Here is a 16,753-nt window from a genome sequence, read left to right on the forward strand (position 1 = left end):
CCCTGCTAAGCAGAGAACTCGACACGGGGCTCCATCCCAGGACCCTGAGATCATGACCTGAGCTGAAGGCAGAGGCTTTAACCCACTGAGCCACCCAGGTGCCCCTTCTTATTTTAGTGGGGACACATCCATGTAGCTACTGTCTTGTTACTTTTCAGGACTGGTAGGCAGAGATATGGGTGGACAGAGCACTCAATACAGAGTTCCTGGGATTGTACTCATTTACATACATTCACCCAACCAGATCCATGAGACCCACAGTGACATAAATATGTATACAGGGGCATAGACTCACAAATATGCACACACTGATGAGCACTGTGGGTACACACAAACACACTGAGTGACATACAGTGGAACATACACAGTCATACTGGACCTGTGATACCCAAACACAAACCAGAACCGTGAAGAGAACAGACACACACACACACACACACACACACACACACACACACAGGTTTTCAGATTCACCTGCACAAGACATGTACACACTGCCACACACAGATACAAACAAACACACCTAGATCTGTAAGACCCATAGAGACACAAATACATACACAGGTTCGCCTATACACAAGGTGTATACTCGCATATTATCCAGCCCCGTAGTGCAACAGCCACTCACCGCTACCTTCACAGATTCACAACCAGGTTTGTGAGATTGAGGTGCACACAATCCCACAACCACTCAGTTTCCTGCCCTGGGGTTGCTATTGAATGCCTTTCCTGCACTGGGCACAATTTGCTGGTGCTAGGCGAGAAACCTGTGGCCAAGCCTACGCTGGGTGTCAAGGTGGGGGTTTGAAAGTTGCCAGTCTGCATCCCCTCTGCCCCATCCCAAACTAGCTCTCAGTAAGAAACTGGTAATGAACTTTCTCCTCGAATTACTCGACGGGGTTCAAATCCCCGTTCCGCCCCACATAAACACACACACACTGAGATACAAGCGCCTTTTGCAGCAATGGGTGCGAAGGAGAGTGGGGCGCAGCCAGAGCCCTTGATAACTCTACCGGGAACTACATTTCCCAGAAGGCTCTGCCATGCGGCCATTTACGTCCGGGCGAAAGGGCTTCTCCGGGACCTCGCCCCCCTCTGGAAAATGGAATCCGCGCCTGCGCGACGCAAAGGCTACCGGAAGTTGTAGTTCGCATCCGGTCCGCGCAGACGCACTTTCCCGCGGCGTTCGCCTGGGTTATCCTTTGTGGCAATCGGTCGGCTTTTGTGGGAGGCGGGTCCGCTTGCTCGCGCATCCTTCCGACCGTCCGTCGGTCTGTCCGTCCGCCTCGGGGCCTGTCTGCCAGCCACCCTGTGCGGCCGCTGGCTCCTGATGGCTGAGTCTGAGGCCGGCCCGGGTCCTGGCCCACAGTGTCCCGGGCGGAGTGGGTTACGGGCTGCGTGGGGCGCGGGCGATGGGGCGTGAGCGCAGCCTGGAGTGTGGGGCGCTTGCTGAGCCTGCCTGACCCCGACCTTGGAGTGGGGGGCCGCGCGCGGTGACCGTGCAGCAGGGAGTGCGTGTGCGACCCCCCGAGACTCCCCTTCAGGCTGTCCCTGAGTCCCAGGAGCAGGACCCGCGCCTCTGGGCCTGGCCCGGGGCCCAGGAGGCTGCAGAGCTGACCACGCCTCCGGGGAATGCTTCCGAGGGGCGCCATGGAGACCTATGCCCCGAAGCCCCAGGAGACAGGTACAGTTGGCTCTTCTAGTCACTGGGCCTGTGGACTTGCACTTGAGACTGACAGTGAGGTCAGGCTGGTTTCCCTAGCCGAGTCAGGCCTCCTGCCTCTTCACCGTGCACACCCGCTTGTTTCCACTTCTCCAGCATGCTAAAGAGGAAGGGAATGGCAGTTTTTCCTTCAGATTGTGCGCGATATTGGGGCTCGCTTCCCACCCCACCTTGCGGGGGGGGGGGGCGGTTTCTGACTCCTCTCTGGTCCAAGCCAGGGGTGGAGTGGGCTTTAGCTCGGGCATGCACCTGGTGGCTATGGGCTATGGCTAACAGCCCCTTTGACTCAATTTCTCCTCCCCAGCTCTGTCCTCTCAGGAGCCTGCTCTTACCCACAGAAAAAATCTAGAGGATAAATTGGGTCAGGGTCTCCCGGAAGCCAGGTCCAAGGTGAGTGGTTGTCTTTTCTTCCTTCTGAACATCTCGTTCTTTATGAAGAGGGTTGGCATTTTCCCCCTGCCCGGGATCTTCAGTCATCCAAAGACCCCTTCGCCGGGGCTTCTAATCTGGGGGCCTGCTGTCCCTTCCTCAGGAAGTTCTGGGCATGGGAAGAGCTCCAACTGAAGAGAGTCCGGGTGTGCCCTTGAAGTGAGTGTCCCTTCCAGCCTCCTTCAGCCCAGTGGGTGGGTCATTTGCCCAGCACTATAGCAGGAGCTCTGAGGAGTGGTTTTAATGGAACCCAAGCACGTAGGTGACAGCTCACATGAAATCACTTCTGTCATCTCCCATGCAGACCTAGGCGATGGTCCTCATCTGGGGGAGTTTTCTGGGGTGGAATCAGGTAGGGGAGTGAAAGTGCTGAAGGAAGGCTGTGTTGCAGCACCAGGGTAAGAGCAATGGCAGGGGGTGCATCCCTGTGTCCTTTTCCTTTGTGCAGTGACCCTGTAATGGGGCTGTCAAGGAAAAACCTGGAATTTTAGAGGATCTGGGAGCCCAGCAAGGGAAGTTGGCCCTGGGACCACTTCCACAGCTAAGTAGGGCCCAAATCCCTCTTTTCACAGACTTTGGGTTTTGTTTCTCATTTTGTTGACCACCTACACCATCCTCATCCCTCACAGTATTTAAAAGGATACAGATGATAAGAGGAGTTTACAGTATTGAAAAAGTCTGGAGGGTTGAGGGTCCTTTGACTCAAGATTTTGTGATTCTGTTTACCGCCCATTTGAAACGGGTCTGATTACAGAAAAATAGAAATAACTATAAAACACATTATGAGATATGGCTAGTTTCTGTAATGTGTTAGAATGCTCTGTTGTTCTAGCAAACACTCAGGAGACATGACAGTCAGATGTGGAACATGATCTTTGATGGGCCATAGATCAAAAAACTCAAAGGCAGTTTGGGACAACTGAGGAAACTTGAAAATGGATTTATCTTAGATCATCACTAAATTTTTTGGGTGTGATGATCCCACTGTAACTGGGCAAAAGAATAAGATATTCAAGGTGAATCCCATAGTGTGAGATGTCATGATGTCTGCAACCTACCTTCAAATGGCTCAGCAAAAAGTGCATGTGCATGTCTGTGCATGTGCTTGTGAGTGACTACCTCAAGGTATTACCCTTCTTGTGCATAGGTGTTATTCCTGAAAGATCAGCTTCCTAGATCCTTGAGTAACTGGTCCTCCTCTCCTAAGTACTCTTCTCCCCTGGCAGTCCCACTCGGACTCACAGTCAAGTGCTTTGCTTTCCTGGGACATCCCATGCAATCTGTTCTGACTTCCCCACTAGTTTTATTTATTTATTTATTTATTTATGTTTAAAGATTTTATTTAAGGGAGAGAGATCACAAGTAGGCAGAGAGGGTAGGTTGGGGAAGCAGGCTCCCTGCTGAGCAGAGAGCCCCATGTGGGGCTCAATCCCAGGACCCTGAGACCATATGACCTGAGCCAAAGGCAGTGGCTTAACCCACTGAGCCACCTAGGCGCCCCTTCCCCACTAGTTTTATTGCCACAGATCTGCATTTGATTCCCATACCTACCTGCCCCTGGGATTTCTTTCCTATCCTACAAAATGAAGATGCACGGGACATGGGCTTCTCACAGGGCGAATAACCCCCCCACAAGCCAGTGCAAGGCTTAGATCCTACCCCGCCCTTGCCACTTGACACCCCCCACACCGAAGCCATGTAGCCTCTGATAGCCCCCTTTCTCTAACCACATTCCGACACCTCTGGAGCTTTGTTTCTGCCTATGTTTTTCCTTTCCTCTGCCAATGCCATGACCATGATGCTTCATTCTTGCATGCCTCAGTCATGGCATGTTCTCAGCATGGGTCATTACCCCCACCTCCTCATCTCCCTGAAATCCAGTGGGGTTTTTGGATCACATTTATTGAGGTATAATTTGTATACAGTAAAGTTCTCCGATTTTAAGTAGAGGATTTGATGAGTTTTGACAAATGTGTACAGTTGTGTAACCAGCACCACAATCATAACCTAGAATGTTTCCATCACCCAAAAAGTTCCCTCATGCCCCTGTGGAGTCAGCCCTCTCCCCCAACTCCTTGGCAACCACAATTTTGCCTTTTTAAGAATTTCTTATGGAAATATATCGTATGTAGTCTTTGGTTTCTTTCTTTCTTTCTTTTTAATATTTTTTAATTTATTTTCAGCATAACAGTATTCATTATTTTTGCACCACACCCATTGCTCCATGCAATCCGTGCCCTCTCCAATACCCACCACCTGGTTCCCCCAACCTCCCACCCCCCACCCCTTCAAAACCCTCAGATTGTTTTTCTTTTTTTAAAGATTTTATGTTTAAGTAATCTCTACACCCAATGTGCAGCTCGAACCCATAACCCGGAGATCAAGAGTCACTTGCTCTTCTAACTGAACCAGCCAGGTGCCCCACATGGTCTTTGGTTTCAAATTTCATTTAGTGTAATGCTTTTGAGTTCATGTCTTTATGTGAATCAGTAGTTTGTTCCTTCCTTTTTATTGGTGAGTAGTATACTACTTGTATTAAGTTTATTAAGGTTGCCTTGCCAAAGTCCTATAGATGGCTTAAACAACAGAAATTTATTGTCTGGAAGTTCAAGATCAAGATGTCAGCAGGTTTGGTTTCTTCTGAGGCCTCTCGTCTTGGTTTATGAAAGTACCTTCTCCCAGTGTCTTCACATGGTCTTTCTCTGTATATGTCTGGCTCCAAATTTCCTTTTTCTTAATAAGGACATCAGTCTTGTTGGTTGATGGCTCATCATAATGACCTCATTTTACCTTAATTATCTCTTTGAAGACCCTGTCTCCAAGTATATTCCTTTTTCTGAGGTCCTGTGGGCTAGGGCTTCAGCATATGAGTTTGGAGGGGTCACAGCTCAGCACAAAACACCACTGTAAATGGGTATTTACAGTTTGTTCATTAGGGGACATTAGGTTGTTTCCAAGTTTTGGCTATTACAAGTAAACCTGCTATAAATGTTTGAGTATGAGGATAGACATGTGTTTTAATTTCTCTTGAATGATTATCTAAGTGGAATTGCTGAGTCAAATAGTAAATGTATATTTAATTAGCGATTTTATTGATCATTTCCAAGAGCCATCTTTTGGTTTCATTGATTTTCTCTATTGCTTTTCTATTCCTATTTCATTTATTTCAGATCCTTATTATTTCTTTACTTTTTTTGGTTTCTTAAAGTTGAAACTCAGATACTGATCTTGATCTCAGATTTGTCTAAAGACACCTTTCTTCTTTTTTCATGTAGCATCCCGTGCTATAAATTTTCCTTCTAAGCACTGCCTTCTACATCCCACAAATTTTGTATTGTATTTTCATTTTTATTCAGTTCAAAATAGTTCCAGTTTCTGTTGTGATTTCTTCTTCAACCATGTATGTTTTAGGAATGTGTTGTTTGATTTCCAGATATTTGGAGGATATTTTCTAGGTATCTTTCTATTACAGATTTCTAATTTAATTCTGTTGTAGGTAGAGAAGGAATGTTCTCTGATTTGAATTTTTTCAAATCTGCTAAGATTTATTTTATTGCCCAGAATGTGGTTTATTTTTGTAAATGTTCTCTATGCACTTGAAAAGAATGTACCTTCTGCTTTTGTCAGCTAGAGTGTTCTGCAAATGTCAATTAAGTCAAGTTGAGTGATGTGTTAATCAATTGTTCTGTAACCTTACATATTTTTTGCTTATGTGTTGTATCAATTATTGAGAGAAATTACTGTTGAAATTACCAAGTATAATCATGGGTTTGTCTATTTCTCTTTAGTTCTATCAAGTTTTTGCCTTATGTATCTTGAAGCTCTGTTAGTAGGAACATCTATATTTAAGATTGTTGTGAGCTCTTAATGAATTGCTATTGTGATTATGACCATCACATAACTATGTAATGATTGTTATATAACAGCTTTTTTTGTCCCTGATGATGTCCTTTGCTTTGAAATCTGTTTTGGCTAATGTTCATACTGCCACTTCAGCTTTCTTTTGATTAGTATTTGCAGAGTATATCTTTCCCCATTCTCCCACTTCTAATCTACCTTTCTCTTTGTTTTAAAAGTTGATTTCTGGGATGCCTGGGTGGCTCAGTTGGTTGGGCATCTTCCTTTGGCTTGGGTCGTGATCCCAGGATCCTGGGATTGAATTCCACATCGGGCTCATTGCTCGATGGGGAGCCTGCTTCTTTCTCTGCCTGCTTCACCACTGCTACCCTCCCTGCTCGTACTCTCTTTCTGACAAATAAATAAGTAAAATCCTAAAAAATTAATTTAAAGTAGGTTTCTGTACCTGATGTATGGTTGGGTGTTAATTTTTAAATTCAATTTGACAATCTCTAATTTCCAATTGGAGTATTAAGACCATTCATATTTAATATAATTACTGATAATGGCTGGATTTACATCTGCAATTTTGTTATTTATTTTCTATATGTCTTGTGTCTCTTTTGTTCATTTCTCCCTTAATGCATTCTTTTGAGGTAAACAAATACTATTTTTTTTTTAAGATTTTATTTATTTATTTGACAGACTGAGCTCACAAGTAGGCAGAGAGGCAGGCAGGGGGTTGGGGAAGCAGGCCTCCTGCTGAGCAGAGAGCCTGATGTGGGGCTCCATCCCAGCACCCTGGGATCACGACCTGAGCCGAAGGCAGAGTCTTTAACCCACTGAGCCACCCAGGCGCCCCCCACAAAAACTATTTTAGTATACTCTTAATTTCTCTGATTTTATTAACTTGTTTTTTCCTTTTAGTTGCTTTATTAGATGCTGGAGTGAATTTTACTTTATTGGGGAATTTCTTAAATATTTCAGGAATTTGTTCTGGGATGCAGTGAAATTACTTAGTATCAATTGGATCCTTTCAAGGCTTGCTCTTTTTAGGTTTTGTTCAGGTAGGGCCAGAAGGGCCACCTGAGTGCATCAGTTGGTTAAGCGTCTGCCTTCAACTCAGGTCATGATCCCAGGGTCCTTGGATTGAGCCCCACATTGGGCTCTCTGCTCATGGGGAGCCTGCTTTTCCTTCTACCTGCTGCTCCCTCTGCTTGTGCTCTCTCGCTCTCTCTTTGTCAAATAAAATCTTTTTAAAAAGGTGGAGCCAGAGAAATCTTTAGTCTTGGGCTAATTTTGTCAGACCACTGATGCGCTCCTCTCCTGGGGACTTTACCAAAAAGCAGGAGGACGTTCCTCTCTGGCTGGTCCGAACATAAACTACTCCCATACTTGTGTGAGTTTTAATAGTTGTTTTGCCTACTTCTTTCTCGTCTTTCTTTTCCTGATTTGGGGTTGTTTCTTCCCAGGCACATGCCTGTCGGTCCTCAGTCTCAAGTGGATCCAGAGATCTGAGTCTGTGAAACTCCCCCTCCTCTGGCATGTTGCCCTAGAGATTTAATCGCCTGGACTCTCTGAACCCTGTTCTTCTTCAGCTTGGTGAGACCACAGGCTCCTCTGGGTTCCACCTGCTCACACAGCAGTCTGGAAACTGCTTTCGGGTAGGAAGGGGTTGGTTGTAGGGCGCATTTTGTTTCTCTTCTCTCAGCGGTCTGTGTTCTGAGCTGCAGCTTGTCCAGTGTCTTGAAATCAATCCTTGTTTTATATGTTTGGCCCAGTTTACTAGTTGTTTGAGGTAAGAGGGCAAATGTGGTCCTTGTTACTATTTTGTGTCTGGAAGCGGAACAGGAAACCCAGTTTTGACCAGGCTGCTGCTTCAGTCCTCCGGCCCACACTCAGGAGCTGCTGTCCCTCTCTCCCGCCTTCCCTCTGTCCATCCTGCTGCAGAATACAAGGATCCGGACCTTGGAGTACCTGTCTTCCCAGTCTGGCCCACAGCAGCACCCCCTACCGCTCCTCCTGGGACGCCAGAGCTCCGAGAGCATGAAGCCTCAGGACACACACCTCAGCCACCTCGGTTCACTGTACTGCTAAAGCCCAACACACCCCATTTCTGTGCCCTTGGCCTCTCTGCTGTGGTCCACCCCTCCTCGAATGCCTGAGACCATAGATATTCCTGTCACGATTCTGGACGCGGCCCAGTCTGCTCTTTGTTTTCTCCCTACTCATCGGGTGAGGCGGGTTTCCAGCTTCTTGGTGTGCGCAGCCAGTGGGTAGAAGATGGTAAAGTGCGGACTGACAGATGCTGGGTCCTTTCCTTGGTACCCAAGACTGGCATACCCAAGACTGGCATACCCCACTTCCTTTTCTTCTCGACCCCAGGGGGCCCCACTGCTCCCAGTCCTTTCGCTAGCTGGAGAAACTGAGGCTTGGGCAAACTAGGTGTCTAGACCAAAATGGTACAGCTAACTGCTGCTCTGCTTTTAATTCCTTCTAATTCGATAAGTAATTTTTAAAAAATTTATCAAGCCGGTATTTGCTTTGTAACAAAGTCCCACAGTACAGTCTATCACTAATCTCCTCTCTTCCCCGCACCTGTGGTCACAGTCCCCTGAGGCAACCAGTATCCCCAGTTTTGACATTGACTCCCACACCTCTCCCCTTGTTCTCATACTCAGACTCCAGCGTACATAGGCTTAAGCATGTTGTCTTAAAAATGGGATCATACTGTATACATTCCAGTGCTGTCCTGTGTTCAAGTTGACGTGTAATTCACATACCATAAAATCCACCCTTGGCAAGCATCCTGTTCGGTGGTTTTGAGTGCATTCATGTAGAGCAGCTGTCACCACAGTCCATTTCCTTACCCAAAAAGAACCCCCATGCCCATCAGCAACCACTCTAGCTCTCAGCAACCGCTCATTTGCTTTTTGTCTCTCTCTATTTGCTTATTCTGGGCATTGCACATAAATGAGATCATATAGTACGTGGCCGCCTTCTTCTGGCCTCCTTAGTGTAACAGACAACGCATGTCTTTGGCTTTGTTGGTTGGTTGGTTTGGGGTAAGTACAGTGCTGCAATATCATGCCTTGCATTTGCTTCCTTATGTGCAGGGACTTTTGTTTCTGTAGTATAAGGACCCCAAAGAGTGTAACAGTTCCCACTCCTGACAAAACTGCTTCCCCATGGCTGAGATCCCAGGTTTTAATTGGTGCTACTCTGATGGGAAAAACGCATGACCTTATTTTTGTTTTGATTTCCATTTTCCTGACAAGAAATCATTAGTCTTTGTATAGTCTGTTGGAAATTTGCATTTCTTCCTCTTTGAGTGGCTTTTTCTTTTTTAAAAAATGTTGAAACATTTAAACAGAATAACAACTTTCTGTGTACCTGTTTTGCAAAATTAATGTCTGCCTTTTGTCATATTTGTTCCAAATCTTTTTAAAAAACAAAACATTGTGGGTGCCTGGGTAGCCCAGTGGGCCCCTGCCTTCAGCTCAGGTCATGATCTCAGGGTTCTGGGATCGAGCCCCACATCGGACTCTCTGCTCAGCAGGAAGCCTGCTTCCCCCCACCCTCTCTGCCTGCCTCTCTGCCTACTTGTGATCTCTCTCTGTCAAATAAATAAAATCCTAAAACAAAACAAAACAAAACATTGCAGGTAAAGGCAGGATCTCCCTTCTCTCCCGCCCTCCTCAGTGTGTGACAGTTTCAGAGGATGGTGACTAACAGCAAATACCATAGGGCACCTGCTGTCTGCCAGGCCCTTGGATGAGCACTTCACACGTAGTAGTAATTCATTGAATCCTCACTGTGATGCAATGACATGGACGATTAGCAGATGAGGCAACTGAGGCATCCTCAACTCATAGCTAGTAAGAAAAAGATGGGGAGCCCACCTGGGCCACTAGGCTCAGAACCTGTGCCCTTATCCAGCAGACAGCGGAACTAGATGCACATCGGAGTATTTGTAACCTCCACGCGGGACTGCTGGGCATCATGCCGGGCATGGTTCCCCTCGGGCTGCCTTTGTAACCACTCCTGTGCTCCCAAGAGCTCCCCATGGCCAGGTTCCTCTGCCATGCTCATTTTCACTGCTGCACGGTGTCCTGTTGTATATTCATCCCTCCTGATGGACATTCAGCATGTTTCCAGTGTTTTCTCAACCACTCTAGGCTGGGTAGGAATCTCACAGTGGCCTTTCAAGGCGCAGGGAATACATACTGTCAGCTTTTGCTAGTGATAGTAGAATATGTTTTTCTTTCCAAAATGGATGTTCCCCTTACACCTGTCCAGAGGTGTAAGACCATCCCATCTCCCTGTGGACCAGCCCACACTTGGTATTTGCAGGCTTTAAACATTTTGCCTCTCTTCTGTGTGCAGAACGGTATCTTTCTGTTTCATTCCGTATTTCGGGATGTCTGGTATGATTGTCGCCTCACGGGCTTAGTGATTTGCCGGTCTTCTGTGAATTGTCTGCTTATATGCTAGGCCCATTTTCTTTTTTTCTTCGTAGTGATTTGTCAGTGTTGCCTGCAGAAAACATGAGCTTTCAGGGCACTGGGGTGGTTCCATCAGTTAAGCAGCTGCCTTGGGCTCGGGTCATGATCCCAAGGTCCTGGGATCGAGTCCCACACTAGGCTCCGCGCTCAGTGAGGAGTCCACTTCTCCCTCTCACTCTGCCCCTCTGCTCACTCGTGCTTTCCCTCAAATAAATAAATAAAATCTTAAAAAAAAGAAAAGAAAAGAAATTGTAAACTTTCATGGAGCAAATGTAAATCTTCTCCTCCTGGTTTCCAGGTTTGCTCTCATGCCAGCCAGGGACTTGGAATTGTCTCCCAGAAGCCTCCACGTTTAGATCCTTGCTGTAGCTGGAGAGTTGTATTTTGTGTGTAGTACAAAAGGGGGCTTTATCTTTTCTCCTGTTTTAGGCTGGCATTTGTCTTAGCTCGGGTTCTCTAACAAAATGCCAGTGACTTGGCAGCTTCAACAACAGAAATTGATTTCCTCACAGTTTTGGGGGCCAGAAGTCTGAGATCAGGGGTCCAGTCGGGGTCCAGTTTGCTGCAGCTCAACACCTGGCTCTCACCGTGCTCTCAGGTGGTCTGTCCTCAGAACTTGCAGTGGGGAGAGAGATCTCCTTTGTCCTCTTCTCAGAGACCACCAGGCTTGTCAGATCAGGGCCCACCTTTATGACCCCACCTAGCCTCATTTACCTCCTAAAGACCCCATCTCCAAACACAATCACGCCGGAAGGGAGGGCTTCCACATAGGAATTTCAGGAGGACACAGTTTAGTCTGCGGCAACATTGAGAGCTATCTAAAAGAACACTTTTAGAGCTAAAGGTCAAAGCTCTTGTGACCCCAGAGGATGTCCCCTCTCTTCCCAAAACTGTCTGATAGCCATCTCAGGGCTTGAAATTCCACACCCCGGTGTATAACCACGGGTGCTGATGCAGACCCAGGGTTTCCAGAGAAATGTGGTGACCCCTGGGAGCTTGGCCGCATGCCAGCCACTCCCAACAAACAGGGAGATGGGAGCCAGGCCTCCCCTGTTTGATTTATTCTTCATTCTTATGTCTAATGTCGTACCTTTTCTATGATTTAAGCCAGACTCCCAGGGCGCCCACATCTTTGAAGAGCGAACCACCCTTGCCACCTTAGGTCGGCACCCTGATGGGTTTTGAGAGCTTATTTGCTGGCAAGGGGGACCCAGGGTGGGATTGGAGTGTGGAGACCAAGAGGAGCATTGGGGATGGCAACCTGGGGACTCTAGAGTGGGTGAGGAGCCCTATCAGCAGAAGAGCCTGGGGTTCTAGAACAGGAGTGCATGCAAGTGTCAGTGACCCCTGCCGGGGAAGGTGGAAGCAGGTCAGTACCTGGGTTCAGGGAGGACAGGGGAGCAGGGGCCCCATGGGAAGGGTGGGAGGCAGACAAGAAGAACCGAGAGTGGCTCCCTTGGTCTCTTGCTAACAGAACTTGCTGATAAGTATGGTTTCCTTCCTTAGGGTGTGATAATGGCTTCCTCTCCAGAGTAGGGTCCTCTTGCGATGGTGAGATTTCAAGAGGGCTTCTGGGTTCTTTGTACTATTCTTTCAGGTTCTTAAGTTTGACATTCTTAACCATGGGAAGCATAACATTTTACCCAGAACTTAACAGCAGCCTCCAGCCCAACAGGCACCTGGACCCAGGCTGGCCAGGTCGCTTGGCCCTCTCAGTCCAGAAGGCCAGGTCTGCTTGGCGATTCCTGGCCCAGGCATGCTGTGTATGTGGGGCTATATGATAGATGGGGCCCCATAGCACCTTCCATCCTCAAGAGAGGGTCATCAGAGGTTAACCCTTCATCCCTAAGGTTCTCAATTGACATGTGGCTTGCTTGGAACCATGAACACAGTCCAGATCATTCCTGTCCTGGGTGAATGAGAATGTGCTTGTCCTTCCAGGAATCAGTGACTTTCAAGGATGTGGCTGTGGACTTCACCCAGGAGGAGTGGGGCCAGCTAGACTCCCCTCAGAGGGCCTTGTACCGTGACGTGATGCTGGAGAACTACCAGAACCTTCTTGCCCTGGGTAAGACAGTTCCTTGAAGCCCAGAGTGCAGTCTGGCCACTCTGCCATGCCACAGGTATTACCAAGCCTCCCTGTGGTACCAGCCCTGGTGCTAGCCCTGCAGGATGTGGGGGGTGTGGCCGCTACACTCGTGTTGGGGCTGGACAGTGCATGTCACTGTCAGCATCTTTGCCTGAGGTGGGGCTGGTCCCGGAGTGGGCCAGAAGAGAGGGAGGGGGCGGACAGGGGCCTGAGAGCCCAGCCTGCCTGGAGCTTTCCAAGAGAGACTTGGCGGGGGGGTTTCAGTACCCATGGGGTCCTCAGAGCACACACGTGAGTTTGGATTCTGCGTGTAAGAGGCCCCCATTCCTGGGGATGGCACACACCTCGCGGTGCTGGGTCATGGACAGCCATGCTCTGGGGAGCTACAGCACACCTTTCTCCCTGCAAGCAGGACCCCCAGTCTGCAAGCCGGATGTGATCTCCCACCTAGAACGAGGCGAGGAGCCTTGGTGGATGCCCAGAGAAGTCCCTGGAGCGTCTTGTCCAGGTGAGTGGGGGACACAGTGGAAGGATGTGCAGACTCCTGCCTCCCAGGACCACCCCCCAGCCCGTCTCCTTGTGGTCCTGCTTCCCTTCCTACCTTCAACACACACAGAGGACCAACTGTGTTGGGAACCATGCTGGGAATACAGTAGTGAGCAAAATAGGCAAAGACATCTGCCTTCGATGGGTGGGAAACAGAAATCATGTCCATGTCTCTGTAAACATCTCCCAAGTGGCACTTGTTGGATGGACAGAGGTGGGGAGTCTGCTTGGACCTGGGGTTGAGGGCCTCCCTCACCAAGAAGAGGGCACAGTCAGCGTGGAGGTACGGGGAGGTGGGGATCACCATTCACAGAGGTGGCTCTGAGGGGGACAGCCCTCCAGGGATGTGAAGCTGACAAGAGACAATTGAGCTTTTAAAGAAACATACATCTGTGTCAGGGCCAGAGCACACACTTACAGTGGAAGCATTCAAAGGAAAAACCATAGAGAGACGGTCTGAGGGCATTCTTTTCCCTGCTGGCACCAGGGAGAACTTAGATGTAATTACCGTTTCTGGATTGTGTTTACCCCGTGTTCATGCCTAGCCCCAACCCGATTCTGACACACAGCAGTATCAGTCGATGTCTCAATAAGTGAGTTCTGTCCAACTGCCAGACCCCGTGCGCCCTGCTCTGTCCCTCGCCCCCTGGCTCAGTATGGAGCTCCCCACTCGTGGGCTTGTGGCCCATCACACTCAAAATGCATGCCCCTGGGTTCTGCCTCTCAGGTTCTCATGCGCTCTGGCGGTGGCGTGCCCTCTTCTCTCTGTGTTTATCCAGACCCCCATCAGACCTCAGTCTGGACTCTAGTGCATCGCCTCCGCCAGCTTACAGAAGATTGCATTTCCCATTTCTTATAGAGGGGGAGCCCGGGCCTGGGGTGAAGGACAAGTCATGTCAACAGCAGGGTGTTTACAAGGAAGAGCCTTACCAGGAGCCGATCACCAAACCACTGGGGAGGTCCAGCGTCCTCAGCTCCAGCGGCAATGAGTGGGCCAGCGAGGGCCTGGCGGCTGCTCCAGGGAAAGGCGAGGCTGTGGTGCAGAGGCTAGCACCGGGCAGCTCGGGGGACATTCCCCCAGAGGGGCGCTGGCACAGCTGCAAGGCGTCTGAGGATTTCCCCGCTGGGTGCACTCTTTTCACCCCTCAGACCATTCCTGCAGAAGGAGACCCTCCTGACAGGCCCACCGCGAGCTTCCAGTCTGGTGGACGGAGAGGGGGCCCGGGGAGAGGCCCCAGCAAGTCCAGTGACCGCAGCGAACACCCACCCTCTAGCGGGCGGCGGGCAGTGGCGGCGGGGGACGGCCTGTTCGTGTGCGGCGAGTGTGGGAAGGCCTTCCGACAGAGCTCATCACTGACGCTGCACCGGCGGTGGCACGCCCGGGAGAAAGCCTACAAGTGCCACGAGTGCGGCAAGGCCTTCACGTGGAGCACCAACCTCATCGAGCACCAGCGCATTCACACCGGGGAGAAGCCATTCTTCTGCAGCGAGTGCGGCAAGGCCTTCAGCTGCCACTCGTCGCTGAACGTGCACCACCGGATCCACACGGGTGAGCGGCCCTACAAGTGCAGCGCCTGCGAGAAGGCCTTCAGCTGCAGCTCGCTGCTCAACATGCACCTGCGTGTGCACACGGGCGAGAAGCCCTACCAGTGCAGCGCCTGCGGCAAGGCCTTCAACCAGAGGACGCACCTGACGCGCCACCAGCGCATCCACACCGGCGAGAAGCCCTACCAGTGCGGCGCGTGTGGCAAGGCCTTCACCTGCCACTCGTCCCTGACCGTGCACGAGAAGATCCACAACGGGGACAAGCCGTTCAAGTGCGGCGAGTGCGGCAAGGCCTTCAGCAGCCGCTCGCGCCTCACCCTGCACCAGCGCATCCACACGGGTGAGAAACCCTTCAAGTGTGGCGAGTGCGGCAAGGCCTTCAGCTGCCACTCCTACCTCGTTGTGCACCAGCGCATCCACAGTGGGGAGAAGCCCTTCAAGTGCAACGAGTGCGGCAAGGCCTTCAGCTCCCACTCCTACCTCATCGTGCACCAGCGCATCCACACCGGCGAGAAGCCCTTCGACTGCAGCCGATGCTGGAAGGCCTTCAGCTGCCACTCGTCGCTCATCGTGCACCAGCGCATCCACACCGGGGAGAAGCCCTACAAGTGCGGCGAGTGCGGCAAGGCCTTCAGCCAGAATCACTGTCTCATCAAACATCAGAAAGTCCACTCCGGGGAGAAGTCGTTCCGATGTAACGAGTGCGGGGAGATGTTCGGCTGGAGCGCCCACCTTGCGGAACACCGGAGAAGACACAGTGAGGAGAAACCCTTCACCATCGAGTTTAACAAGCACTTACTGAGCACCTACTATGTGCCGGGAGGCCTGCTGGGCACAGGGGATGCGGGTGTGAGCAGTGTAGACGCGATGGATGCCCTAGACGTGGCAGAGCTCCTGTGTGCCGTGCAGCCCCCAGCCGGCAGGACATCCCCACTGGGCAGCAAGCCTGGAAATTAGTGTGGCATGCCCACCCCTTGGCCTTGCTCCTTCCCCAGAAAGGGGAAAGCACAGCAGCTGAGATACATACAGCCTACTCATGCCTCTGGTTTAGAGACTGGCCCTGCTGCCTGTGTCGATGACCCACGCACTGGTACCACTCTCTCAGAAGTCATCACCACCCCAGGAAGCGCTCCACTGTAGGAAAGAAAAGCTGAGGGCCATCTGAGGGTGTCCCATCGGCCTGCTTTCCTTAATGGGCTTGCAAGACACTGGGTCTCTCCTGCAGGCAGAAAGAAGGTGTATTGATCATGGTGTCCTTGGACGGGCTCCTGGTAGGATCTCGATCAGGAATTTCCTTTGTATGTTATGTTTAGAAGGATAATGATAATAATAAAAACAAACAGAATTATTAACAGTATTCCAAGTGAACATTAGTATATTCCAGGAAGGGAGAATGATCTCAAATGGTGGGGGTTTAGGAAAAGGCAGATTTCCTGGACTCACGTCCCTGCAGCAGCTCTACAACAGTCTTCTGGTAGCAACAGCTCTCCGTCTCAGGAGCACAGCACAGCTTCAGAGTAGCCAGGTCCTGATGTGCCAGCATCGGGCCTGGCCATCTGGTCCCCACTGGGAAATGGTGAGCACACAGATGGATGCTCGGCGTCCATCCAGGGCCTGGTGCTGGGATAGATGTGTCTAGAAGCGCACCTTCTCCTCGAAGGGCCTCCCTCTGCTCCAGGGAGTTCAACCCGCTGGCTCAGCCCTGTGGGAGGAAGCCCTCCACGGGACCTGTGCCCATGCTCTCTGCAGAGGTGGGTGGGCTTCATCTGGAATTAATGTTCCTTCTGCTCAGTCCTAAGCAAGTCTAAGCTGCTTTCTCAGTGATAATACTTTACATTTATATAGAGAGCTATAGTTTCTGAAGTGCTTTTTAGTATACTTTTTAAATTATGGCAGCAAAATAACCACATTTCGGGAAATGTGGAAGTCAGGAAAAAGGCCCCCCGTAATTCCTAATAAACTGCATTTCGCACTTTGATACATTACCTTCTGCTTGTTTCAAAGTGGATTTTTACATTACTGCAAACATAGTGTATACATCATTTTAATCTTTTTTTTTTTCCACCTAGCTGCATAGCA

At 49.9% G+C, this 16,753-nt stretch overlaps 1 protein-coding gene and 1 long non-coding RNA gene across 4 annotated transcripts in view; one reads left to right on the forward strand and one right to left on the reverse strand.

The window, feature by feature from the left end:
- Window positions 1-16,753, reverse strand: part of LOC309847414 — a 313,317-nt gene that overhangs the window by 136,035 nt on the left and 160,529 nt on the right. The gene's annotated exons all lie outside the window — the stretch shown is intronic.
- ZNF74 (zinc finger protein 74) lies at window positions 1,134-16,659 on the forward strand. 3 transcript variants are annotated; one of them, XM_082699853.1, is made up of 5 exons: window positions 1,134-1,684; window positions 2,028-2,113; window positions 12,436-12,562; window positions 12,996-13,091; window positions 13,989-16,659. In XM_082699853.1, exons 1-5 carry the CDS (start codon window positions 1,633-1,635, stop codon window positions 15,629-15,631), a joined length of 2,004 nt encoding a protein of 667 aa, XP_082555979.1. In that variant the 5' UTR covers window positions 1,134-1,632; the 3' UTR covers window positions 15,632-16,659. The 3 variants fall into 3 exon arrangements, with proteins under 3 accessions (XP_082555979.1, XP_082555981.1, XP_082555980.1); XM_082699855.1 differs by having other exon boundaries at window positions 1,150-1,684; window positions 12,436-12,617; XM_082699854.1 differs by lacking the exons at window positions 1,134-1,684; window positions 2,028-2,113 and adding an exon at window positions 11,980-12,045.

Source organism: Mustela nivalis, assembly GCF_964662115.1.
Source record: "Mustela nivalis genome assembly, chromosome: 14".
NCBI classification, from domain to species: Eukaryota; Metazoa; Chordata; class Mammalia; order Carnivora; family Mustelidae; genus Mustela; species Mustela nivalis.

Bases quoted from the DNA above. Each gene is read 5' to 3' on its own strand.
- ZNF74 (XM_082699853.1), top strand. From the start codon at position 1,633: ATGCTTCCGAGGGGCGCCATGGAGACCTATGCCCCGAAGCCCCAGGAG. The intron at 2,114-12,435 runs GTGAGTGGTTGT...TTGTCCTTCCAG, and splicing joins TCCCGGAAGCCAGGTCCAAG to GAATCAGTGACTTTCAAGGA. The intron at 12,563-12,995 runs GTAAGACAGTTC...CCCTGCAAGCAG, and splicing joins CCAGAACCTTCTTGCCCTGG to GACCCCCAGTCTGCAAGCCG.